This window comes from Macrosteles quadrilineatus, unplaced genomic scaffold (genome assembly GCF_028750875.1).
Source record: "Macrosteles quadrilineatus isolate MER2022 unplaced genomic scaffold, UCM_ALF_1.0 Scaffold_2__2_contigs__length_208266976, whole genome shotgun sequence".
Classification (NCBI taxonomy): Eukaryota; Metazoa; Arthropoda; class Insecta; order Hemiptera; family Cicadellidae; genus Macrosteles; species Macrosteles quadrilineatus.
The window spans coordinates 24,217,647-24,230,823 of NW_026542595.1; the positions used below are offsets into that span (position 1 = coordinate 24,217,647).

Consider the following 13,177-nt stretch of genomic DNA (forward strand, 5'->3'; position numbering starts at 1 on the left):
TGCTTTCCAAAGCACTTAGAACAGTCTCATATTGTGAGTTAACAGCTTGTAGAGACTTCAGTCTCACTGTCCATCTTGTAGGACAGAGGTTTTAGCTTAGTATTTTTAGTCAAGGCAAGATTGTCATCTGATTTATGGTGAAGCATGATATCTGTCCTTTTAGCAGATTTATTGAAATACTTGCCAAGTTCATGTACATTTTGTAGAACATTTCCGAATTCAGGTACAGCCCCAGTAGCATCGATAACAGCTAAATTCAACGCATGATTGAAGCAGTGTATGTATGAACCTGAGTACCTTTCATGTGGCCCTTCATATTTCCAGCCCCATCATAACACTGTCCACGACAGTTGTCTATGTTCAGGTCTAGCCTCAACAGTACATCTTGTATTATTTTGGTCAGAGTTTCCCCAGTTGTCGAAGATGTCTCATATAAACCAATAAAGTCTTCAGAAACCTCAAAGTCACCATTGACATGTCTTATACATAAGGAAACTTGTTCTTTTGTCGACACATCTGTTGTCCCATCTACTATTAAGGAAAAATATTCATCTTCTTTTATGCTATTATTGAGTTTCCGCATCACCTCTAAGGCCAAGAGCTCCAGGATTTCATTCTGGTTGTCATGAGTAAGCCACGCTCTTTTTCGTTGAAGCCATTCTTTCAGTTCGGGAATGTCATTTGCTCTCAACTGCAAAAGTTCATAGAAGTTTCCTTCATTGTCTCCGTGACCTCTTAGTGCCATGGTACGGCTGGCTAAATACTTAATTGAAGATACAATGCTAATAAGGGCTTTTTGTGCAGCTATCATCTGATTATTTATTTGATTAGACAACTGTGCCGTAATGGGAGTTTGGTTGAAGGACATTATGGATGCAACTGACGCTTTATGGCATTCACTGCTTTCATGAGAAGAAAACTTCTCAGAAGCTTTTTTCCAATTTGAAAATCCACTGATAATGAATGTTTCGTCTACTTTCGTTTTGGATATAACCTTTAGGTTAAGCTTCTTTGCTTTCATACAAACAAAGCATTTTACTGATTCAGATTCAGAATTCCAGTGTAACCACGACCATTTTTTATACCACTCTGGTTTAAACGATCGATTTACTCCACTTATAACTTTCGTTGGGTATTTAATAGTCAAGGGTTGAAATGGTTCATTACCTTCATCTCTTTCAAACGTAGATTGTGTTGAAGTTGAAGCTGGAGCAGAGTCACTGGCTCTAGGACTAACACTAACACTCGGGCTACTTTGCACCACAGTATCACACTGTTTTTCACCACAGCCATTTTCACTTAACGATGTGTCAACCTTAGTTTTCTTATTAAAATAGTTCGTGATTTTCTGTCTCTTCATTGCTGCAGATAAATTGTAAAATTGAAGAACAAACCACTCATGACATCATAAAAACATCACTTACACCGATAGAACTGACAGCGACAAGGTCCCGTTTTAGGAGGTGTGTTGCGCAACCTCCCTGCGCATACGGCATGAAGAGTTGCCAACTATCCAGGAGTAAAATATCGTACTACTCCATAATTATCATATTTTAGGCGAAAATACCGTACTTTGACTATGACGAATACTCAGTGCGAAATTCAAGTGTTACCTGTTAGTTAACTCTCCAAAATTCCAATACGATCATGAACATCAATTAAATTAATTATTACGTTTATAAGGTTTTGTGAGTATTAAGCCCCTTCATAATAAATGTAATAGATTATTATTAATAACTAAATTGTTTATCTTTGTACTTATCTTCAGTAACTGTTATTAGGCCTACTTATACTTTTCTTCTTGGGCCGAAAAAATAAACGTATACAGTACGGAATGCTTTATATCTTTAAATTTTTTATATGAACCCCTGACCCTTGACCCCCCTGACCCCCTGGTTCCGCCGCCACTGGCTTTAGCTGCATATGATTTAAATATAAACTAGTCCAGTGGTCGAAAACTCGACCAAAAATATTTAATGTACACGCATTGACTATTGGATACTGAAGTACATCCCATCTATATGGACCAGCTGTCGTAATTTTTTTATTATAAAACATTGTAATTGTGTGAGCCATACAGAATGCGTGTCTAAAATTCTAATTTCTACCTTATTTATTGTTGATGATAAAGTGGATGGGTCATAACAGTTGCTATAGCTCATAATAAGTCATTCCAAAAGTTGACTTTAAAAAAACATTGTTTATTCGACAGAAATTAGTAATTTAGATCAGCGCAATCTGGTGGTGGCTCACATCAACTAGGTACAAAGAATTTAATTTAAAAACTGGTAACAACTTTGACATGGGATGGAATGGCTATAGTAGTAGCTTTGACTATGGTAGTAGTAAGTCAAAGGTACAGACTTCTCTATTTTCACCCCAAGCTGTAAATAAAACATGTGATTGGAATTTCTTCCATTTGTTTTGATTTTATGTTTATTTTTCGTTGTTATTTCGTCACCAGCATGGCAACCCATAAGAGCCATGTTAATATTTTAAAATTTCGAATTCAATTTTTGTTCTTATTTTTGAGCCTATTTTAATTTATAAAATGATTCTGCACACCTACAGAAAAATATCTCTCTAACAGTATGCGTAGATTTTCCCTACGATGCACACGAGCTGAGAAAAAAGGTTTTAAAGAAACATGCTTGCCTATTAATATATAGAAGATTATAAACATTTACATCTATTTTATGGAGTCCAAAAAATATTTTAAAAAAATGTGTATTCTAAAAAAGCATTTGATATAGAGGCTATGACAAATGAAGAAAAAATGTTGAACTTATAATAATAGTTACCCATGGATTCACGGAGATTTGGATCCTCTGAAACTTTTTCCAATTTACCGAGGAATCCTTTGATAGTACGAAAGACATTGTCACGCACAGTCTTCTCAGTATCAGTGGTGAGATGGCACAAAGCAGGTAGTATCCTAGTGGCTACTTCAGACAACAAGAAGTATTGCTGAGTAGCAGCCAAGGCCAATACACCTGAACATTGAACAACGTCAATATAGACTCTGTACTCTAGACTGTATATACAAGTCATTAAACAGTTTAGTTTGTACTTTCCCCACATAGTAGTATATGGAGAAAGTATTGTTTCCGTATAAATGTTTGAGTTTTGAATGAAATGATTGCAGCCATATAATAGATAGCGGGATGTATATCTATATATATATATATATATGAATTTGAACGGAGGATGTTTGTGGCCTCTGTGGACCTCAAAACAAAAAAGTAAATCGGTCCCGGGTCTAGGTCTTACCATGAGACCTACGGTAATAGCTTATTCCCTCTATGGGAAATTCGCTAAAAATGAGAAAAACCCATTTTTATCCCAAAAAAACCCCATTAAACCCCCTTCCCATGGTCCGATCATACTGGTTCACGAACTCATTCAAGTTTATCCCGCCTTACACTTTCAAAACAAATTTTATCAAAATCGGACAAACATTACACAAGTAATCGTCTTTACGGACATATATATATATATATACATATATATATATATATAGATAATACATATATACATATTTGAAGAATAGCGTTTTTGGCCTCTGGGGACATCAAAATGATAAAGTAAATCGGTCCCGGGCCTAGGTCTTACCATGAGACCTACGGTAATAGCTCCTTCCCTATAGGGAAATTCGCTAAAAGTAGGCTTACTAAGACTGTATCATTCAGAAACACATGTGTGGCAAGGTTGAATGATTTGAATAATTGTTTGTCGGAAATTTATTGGATTAACTTACTTTCAGACCTTAAGGGGACTGGAGATCAAACGTTTCAAACCTTTTTTGACAATTTTTGTGATGCCTTCAACTATTGCTGACCTATGAAAACTCTTACAAAGAAAGCAGAGTTCAAATCAAACTGAACATTCATTGATACACTCCTGAATTGAAGGCCATGAAAAATACTGTCATGGCTTATCAAACAGTATAGAATTCATTAAAAACCAATCAAGCTCTATTATCCTACAACATTTTTAAGAAAATTTTACAAAAATGCAGTGAAACAAGCTAAAATGGTTGCTAATATGAAATTTATAGAAAATTCCAACAATAAATGTCAGGCAGCATGGTCCCTAATTCGTAAATTTACATAATCATTAATGTCAAGGGAGCACACTGGTATTTCGGCTGAGCAACCAACAGATATTTCATCGAGTCGGTGCAGGCAGCCAAGGCGACCATCCCACCATCTATGGTGTCTTCTGCGGATCTGCTACATAACACAGAGTTCCATCAAAGAAGTTCATTGAACGAGTGGGATCCAGTGTCTGAAGATTATGTGATCAGTGCTGTTTTATGTGTCCAAGTTAAAATCATCAAAAAGTAAAGATGCCAATGGTTTGTCCAACACAGTTCTCAAGTCAGTAAACAGTGCAATTCTGTCACCACTCACAATCCGTATCAACCTTTGTCTAAAAGAGGGTTTTATACAAAATCTCCAAAATGTTCGAGGGTTGTCCCAGTCTTCAAAAAGGGGAAGAAATCAGATGTGAGTAATTACCGTCCCGTATCTTTAGTATTTTTGTTTGGAAAGATTATTGAATGTGTTGTTTATGATCAAATGTGTTCCTTTGTAGCAAATAATCAAATTATAAGTGAAACTCAGTTTGGTTTTCGGAAAAAAATTTTCAATTTTAGATGCTATAGACTCAATGTTGTCCAGAGTGAAAGGCATTTGAGGACAAGTGCATTGCTCAGATCACTTGTGTGATCTGAGCAAGACTTTTGATTTAATTTATCACGAGCTGTTCAGGGTGTCTACTACATTCTGGATAAAAAATTCATGGACAATTCCCGTACATTTAAGGACACTTTGCCGTAACCTTTGTCGGTGTCATTAGGCCTACCGAATAAGTTTCCTGATTTGTCAAACTGTATTAATCTTGTTATTCACTGTAGTTGTACCAGAGAGAAAAGTAATAATAGATAAGAGTTAAAAATTACAAAATAGAAATTTATTGAAAGTAAACAAACATAGGCCTACCTATACTTTAGGTAAAGCTTTTATAGTGTAACAGATAAACGCAATCATTGTCTCCTGCGATAGCGACAAATATCTCCATCCGTCACGTAAACTTCATAACATAGCTTATCCGATCCAGGCGGATTAATTTGGCATGATTCGCCCTGGCACAACGTTAGGTTCTCGACTACTTTTGAAAAAAAATCTTTAATGCATATTGTTACTCAATTCTTAGTACAAAATCAAGGTATGGTAAGCGGCTATTAATAAGCAATAAGCACAGAGTAAGATTATTGTATTTTCATTTGTAAAGTTAATGTCCACACATAGCAATCATTAGTTGTTTATCTTATAGGCTCAATTACATTTTCTTAATATATTTTACAGCTCTTTCAAGAATCAAAATACCCAGGCCTAGACCTAATTATTTAGGAGGGCCTATATAAACTGAGTAACAAACAATGAGGTTATAATAGCAGCAAAGTTACTATCATCATTCTAGTTCACATAAGATTTTGATTGCTTAAAGCATACAACTCAATAAATAAATATATGGGAAACAAAAAACATTGAAACCTGAATAGCCAACAATATAAGACAAAGATACAGAAAATGCAATGACATAATTTGAAACAAAGCAGGCCTACATAGTGATAAAACATTAATGCAAACAACAATGCTTGTGGTTGTCAATTGAAAGATAAAATGTCCATAAAAAAGGGGTTGACTTACAAAATAAGACTGTAGATTATTTACATGTTTAATATGAAACCATAAACAGTTTTATGGCACTAGGCACTGGCCTCGGCAAATTGAATCTTCAAGCCGAAAGTACAAGAAGTGAAATTTAACAGCCATTATAAAGCTATTATTTTCACGATGAAATAGGTTTGGGATCTAATAATAATTACCCTAGTAATAAAAAAAGAAGTTGTAAAGGAATAAAAGTGATACAACTTTTATGAGCTAGCTGCTGAGTCAACAGTTCTTGGAAGTACTTGACTTGACACTTGATTGTCGTGTGATAAAATATTAATGGGTTTGAGATTGTTAATGGGATTTTTATTGCATAATTACTCTAGTAATAAATTATGAAAATGTAAACAAACATCTGATAAACATTTTATGTGCTCCTAACCAACTAGCGATCAATAAAATTATGGCCCATTAAAAATTTAAGGACATTGTCTGGCATTTAAGGACAATTCCTGTACATTTCATGGCCAGTAAAAATTTAAGTACAATTCCCGGTTTTCCCGGATTTCCCGGTTGGTAGACACCCTGGCTGTTGGCCCGTCCTACGTATGGGAATTGAGTGTTCAACTAAAAACTGAAGTTATATCAATATGTCCATTTCTAATCCAAGCAAAGTTCAAGTGGTTAAACATTTACTGAAAACAAAAAGCTGCAAAGATGAATTAAAACATGTAAACAATGTTTTTTTTCTATTTTTTCCCTCAAACAGTCGAACAGACAAATAATTTGCATAAGCTTTCCTTTGAAAACACTTTGTATACATCAGTGGTTATAGAATCTTACTTATTTCCTATAATCAATGGCAAAATCACAGAATAATAAACTAACCTGATAGTTCTAAAGAATATTTTTATATTCAACCAGCTGTTAGAACAAATTATATTGCACTAAAACAAACATAAAATTTTAGAGATTGCTTTAAAAAATAAATTAGAATATCTAGCATTTTACCATGTATATTTAAACAGTTTGTCATCCTCTTTCCTAATAAATTAACGTATCAATGAGTATAGCATTACACATAGTATAAATAAGTCAACCTATTGCATGTCATTATTATCCAAATGCTGAATTTGTGTCACACTTGCTTAATGTTTACAGCTGTTGAGCTTTTCACGTCGAGCAAATGGTTTTATACCAAAAGCTAGTGTGTAGAATGTTAGGGTCGGCTGCTAGACTTTTTAAAATTGTAAACTTAATTTCTAAAATACTGGAACCCTAAACTAAAATTATGGCTTCGACATTCCCTAGTTCTCAAAATTATCTTTCTTTCAACACAAAAATCAAGAAAATCCGTCAAGTGGTTGATTTAGAATCGTGAAATAAAAAAACCCTGTCACGTTTTAATATATAAGATTATATTCTATTAAGTAAACTTATTACGGTGTTCAAAGTTTGACTTTGAAATTTTTTCAATCCTATTTGTGTGAAAGGACACAGTTTGTCGATGCAGAGGGTGAGCGATCAACCTGCGTGGAAGTGAAAACAGGTGTGCCTCAGGGCTCGATTTTGGGCTTATTATTGTTTCTTTTATCAATAAATGACTACCAGCTAATGTATCACTTTCCTCAACAACTATGTTTGCTGATGATACATCTTTTCTTAGTGTAGGTGTTAATATTCATTTTTTGGGGTATTCATATAAACAAAAATCTTGACTGGCTTCCTCACATTGACAAACTACGGAAAAAACTTTCTTCAGCAATTTTTTCTCTCAAAACAATTTCTCAAGTTACAAATCTACTAAAACTCAATTAACAGTTTATCATTCATATTTTTCATCTTTAATGTCATACGGAATGATTGTCTGGGGAAATTCTTGCCATGGTAAGAAGATTTTTAGGCTTCAAAAGAAAGCACTTAAAATCATAGCTAAAGTACCCCGAAGAAGTCCATACAAAGTCATCTTTCAGGCTTTTAGCATTTTGACATTTTATGACCTGTATATTTTAGAAGCATTATTTTGGGTAATCAACAGTTTGTCCATTTTCAGGGAGGGTCACACAAACCATAGTTATAACACTACACATAAGAACCTAACTAAGCCCACTAGCCATAGATTATCGCTATTTGAAGCATCACCTTAATATATTGGTCCAAAATTGTATAACTTGAATCCTGATCATTTAAAAAACATCGCAAATCCAAAAAAGTTGAAACAAAAATGTAAAGACTGGTTATTGACTAAAACATTTTATTCTTTAAATGAATTTTTAAGTGGAAATTGGGATTGTTAAGTGTTATAATTATTTCCTTTTGATTTTTTACTATTTAGCTTTAAGTATTATATCGCATTGATTGACAAATGTCCTGTCATTTTATGATGTAATGACATTCTGTAAATAAATAAATAAAACACAAATGATCTTTCTCACATTTCTGAAAGAACGTGAACTGAGGCTTAGCAATAGTTTTGTGCAAATGGTCTTGTTATAAATGAAAATAAAACACATTTTTAGCGAAATTCTCATATAGGGAATAAGCTATGAGTCAGCGCTCAGATAAGACGCATCGTTCTGTGACAGTGCTCCGATCTTGATAACGATTCTAATATTCGCGTTTAAACGCGTGCCAGTAGTAGTGAGTTTCCTAGACATTTTGCGGGATTTTAATTTCGCTTTTTCTATTTTTTATTGATATTTCAGCTATTTTTTGACTTTAAGATGTCAAGCTGTGGTTTTTGTGTAAAAACGATAACATCGAAACAGTTAAAGGTGTGCTGCAGTGACTGCAAACGCGAGTTTCACGCCGCTTGCATGAAAATGGCCAAGGCCGACGTCGAGTGCATCACCGCTGATGGCATTCCCTGGAGGTGTCAACCCTGCGGAGAAACACGCCGGAAGAGCATGAGATTTGAAGCTGAGGCTGAAGAGGGTAAGCTCACCTTACATGATCTAATGACAAAAATTACTGAGATAGCTGACAACCAGAAAACTCAAGAGGTAAATTTTAATAAATCATATGAGGCGCTAAATGAAAAATTGGAGGATAATATCAAAATTAATATGGAACAAAGGACAACGATTGAAAACAGCTTAACGTTAATTAATGAACTTATTCAGGAAAACAAAAGTTTGAATAAAAAAGTACTAGAATTAGAGCAAAAAGTCGAAGACATGGAACAGTATTCGCGGGCGAACACACTTGAAATCCATGGAATCCCTTATCAGAAAGGTGAAGATGTCCTTGGAGTTGTTAAGGAGGTGGGAAAGGCTCTAGATCTAAATATCGCAGATACAATGATCGATGCATGCCATCGTTTGGGAAAGGACTTGGGGCCTAACAATAAACCACCCGGAATTATTGTCAAGTTCATCAGGCGATCTGACTAAGAAGAAATGCTTCGTAAACGGCGGATAAAGAACACACTATCTACGAGACACCTAAACCTTGCGATGGACCAGCCAGTCTACATAAATGAGGCGCTGTCACCTGCCAGATGGAGGCTGTTCGCGGCGGCGAGGCAGGTCAAGCGGGACAAACACTACAAGTACCTGTGGGTGAGGGGAGGCAAGATCTTCCTGCGAAAAGAAGAGTCGGCGGCTGTGATTCACTTTAGGTGTCAGACTGACTTGGATAAGCTGTAAGTCGAACTGGATTTTGTTTCTGATAGTAAAATGAATTTTTTTTTTTTTATATGTGATAAATAATTGCAACTTCTATAAAATTTGAATTTGTCACGGAAATAATTTTTCTAATTAGTTTTATTCCTGAAAGTTTGTAGTTTTATATGTGTTATAATATGAAACAAAATAATATACAGCAGATAGAATAAATAACTAGACGTAACTACGTTTTTTTTTTATTTAAATATGTTTTCTTTATATTAAAACTAGCTGTAACCCGCGGGCTTTGCCCCGTTTAACTTCTTAATTTTCAAGATTATCTCGTTCGCATGGCTCAATCACGTCCTGGTTGGAGCTCGTTCGCTACGCTCACTCCCCTTTAGGTTGGAGCTCGTTCGCTACGCTCACTCACCTTTAGGTTGGAGCTCGTTCGCTGCGCTCACTTGCCTTCAGGTTAGCTCGTTCGCTACGCTAACTCGCCTCCAGGTTGAAGTTCGTTCGCTACGCTCACTCACCTTATGGTTGCAAATTAGCTGTTGTCATAAATGTAAAAGAAATAATAGTGCTGCACCCTGTTGGTAATCCTTGTAACTTTAATGCTATTGAACATCATAGAACAGAACCAACTTGTTTAATTGAAACAGCTGTTAAGATTCAATAATTCCATTTCTCATAAGGTTAACATGGGAAACTCCAGAGCCACTGGGGCGGAGCCCGAAAGGATTTTTGAAATAAGAATATGCCTATATGTTAATCGGGAATGTGAGCTATCATCATGCCAAATTTCAGCCCAATCCGACCAGTATTTTTCGAGTTTACTTTTCCCATACACACATACACACATACAGCAACCACCTCTTTTTTATAATAGTATAGATGTAACAGATGACTGAAATGTTTTCAATATTACATCAAAACATTAGAAGTTTAAGGAGAAATTTTGATTTATTTTTGACTGACCTAACTGTTAATAATTTAATGCCAGATCTGATAATATTAACTGAAATTTGGATTTACTCTGATGAAATAGACCTTTATAAAATTCCAAACTATGATTTGTTTATAAAATGCAATGATGAATATAGATCAGGTGGAGTTGCAGTAAACTAAAAAGTTAATGTTTAATGTAAACTATATTGATTTGGAATGCAGCTCAGCTGATGTAGTATTTTTATCCTTTAACTTTTCAGATATGACTTTTCATTTAATTGCAATATACAGATTATTAAATGAAACAATAGATACTTTTGTAAATGAATTTAAACAAATATTCAATAAGCATAAGGTTTTACAAAAAAGTAAAAATTTATTTTGGGTCGGAGATTTAAATATTAATATAATTGAAGAGAATACAACTTTCTCCATTGACAGTTATATCTCATTAATGGCTGTTAATGGTTTGGAGTGTCTTATAAGGGAGCCGACAAGAGTTACGGATATTTCTGCAACTTGTATTGTCCACCGCTATGTGTGCTATGTGCGGGTATCAAGTAAAAACATGATATCTGTGTATGCGTCGGTTATTCATGCCGGCCACACAGACCATGCCATGTGCCGAGTGGACGTGCAGGTGGTGAGTGGTGGGAGGGGGGGAGGTGGACTAGCCGTGTCCTCTCCGTCCACCACGAGATACCGCACGGACTTTGGTCTGCTCAGACAGTGTCTGGGTAGAGAGGACTGGGCTAATGTATACAGTCAAACTGATGTGTCGTCAGCTTTTGACTCATTTTCAAATATTTTTCTTAATTATAAATCTGAATGCAAAGTAGTAGTAAATAGTAACGGAAATAATAAATTAAAGTTTCTAAAACCTTGGATGAGTCAGTACATTTGTTTAAAAATCAAGAGAAGAAATAATATTTTTAGCCAAGTCCGAAAGCATCCAAATAATGAGAGGTTGAGGAACTATTACAAAATGTATAGAAATAATTTACAAAAGGAAATAAAGGCCCTGAAAGACAATTACTATAAGCAAAGATTTCAAAATTGTCAGGGTAATTCAAAAGCAACTTGGAGGGTTTTAAATGAGCTAACGGGTCAATCAAAGAGCCAAGAAAATAAATTACAATTAGAAATAGGTAGTATTACTGTTGAGGACCCAAAAGTTGTATCGAATGAATTTAATGATTTTTTTATAGGTTTGGTTGAAAATCTGAAATTAAATAATTCTGTACCTGATTATTTCCTCTCACTGGAGTATAATAAAATTTTTCCTTGAAAAAGTGAAGTTAAATCTTTTTTTATAGATGAAGTAAGACGTGATGAACTTGTGTCTGTAATTAATAGCTTGAAAAACAACAAAAGTCCAGGAATAGATGGTGTCAGTGCAAATTTAATAAAAGAGGTTTCAGAACAGATTTTGGATGTTCTTTTATTTTTAATTAATTTCAGTTTCCAAGGTGGTGTTTTTCCCACCAAACTGAAGACTGCAGTCGTGATACCTATTTTCAAAAGTGGATCAAAATTGCAGTGTAATAATTATCGTCCAATATCTTTGTTGTCATGTTTCTCTAAGATTTTTGAGAAGCTAATGAAGAAAAAGCTTTTACACTTTCCCAGTTATACTAATTTTTTTAGTATTCATCAATTTGGCTTAAGATCAAATCTAAATACAGAACATGCTCTTTTAAATTTTCTACAAAATATTTATGATGGACTGAATAAGGGTGAATGTGTGAGTGGTTTATTTTTAGATATCAAGAAAGCTTTTGATACGGTTGATCATGAAATTTTATTAAATAAATTGTACAAATGTGGGATAAGGGGTATTGCTCAAAATTGGTTCAGAAGCTACTTAATGGATCGGCAACAATGTGTAAAAATTAATTCAGTTATGAGTGAAATGGGAGTAGTGAGAAGTGGTGTTCCCCAAGGTTCAGTCCTTGGGGCAATTTTGTTCATAATTTACATAAATGATTTATGTAATGCTCAATTTCATGGCAGATTAACATCTTTCGCGGACGACACAGCTCTTTGCTACACAGGACACAATTGGAATGCAATAGAATTGGCAATGACCAAAGATCTCAGGGCACTGCAGTGGTGGTTCTCCACCAACCACATGCTGCTCAGTGCTGAAAAAACAAAATTCATAAATTTCAATCTCAGGAAAGAAATTGTTTTTTCAAACGAAATCATTTATCATTCTGCTGATTGTATCAGTAAGCAAAATGTGTGTACTGATAAATGTGAGATTGTCAGACAAACAAGCAACATAAAATATCTGGGGATCCTTTTGGATAGTGAAGTTAACTGGAAAGTACACATATCTAAATTGAAAAATAAAATCAATAGTATTTTGAGGTATTTTTATTTTCTTAAGGATATGACCAGTGAACAAGTGTTACGTACTCTGTATTTTTCTTTGGTTCAGAGCAGAATTGAATATGGGATAATCTTTTGGGGGAATGCGTATCACACTCACTTAAATCCAATCATCATTCAGCAAAAACATTTAGTAAGATTAATTTCACGTAAAGGCAAATTTGAATCATCTCTTCCACTATTTATCAAAAAAAAAATTCTTCCATTAAAATATCTTTTTGTTTATAAAGTTTTAAAGATGTTTTACAGTAAAAGTGGAAATATGATTCCCAATGACAATACCTATCGAAATAAACTTAGGAATGCGGAAAAGTTTTTACTACCACGACCAAACAATACATTTTTTACCAAATCATACAGTTTTTTAGCACCAAAAATGTTTAATCTTCTGCCTAATAACATAAAGAATGTAAATAGAGGCAACCTTTTTGCCGCTAAATTGAAAAAATGGTTGTTAAGTTTAGAGGAAATTGACTATTTATTTTTAATTATAAAATAGGTTCAATGTAGATAAGCTTAAGATAGATACAGAGATAAGGGCGCACTTTG

At 34.4% G+C, this 13,177-nt stretch overlaps 1 protein-coding gene across 2 annotated transcripts in view; it reads right to left on the bottom strand.

The window, feature by feature from the left end:
• Nucleotides 1-13,177, bottom strand: part of LOC128987876 (N-terminal kinase-like protein) — a 116,311-nt gene that overhangs the window by 44,628 nt on the left and 58,506 nt on the right. For both annotated transcript variants that reach the window (XM_054408943.1, XM_054408942.1), the window contains exon 11: nucleotides 2,802-2,993. In XM_054408943.1, coding sequence (XP_054264918.1) covers nucleotides 2,802-2,993 — 192 coding nt within the window. The remainder of the gene's footprint in view (nucleotides 1-2,801; nucleotides 2,994-13,177) is intronic.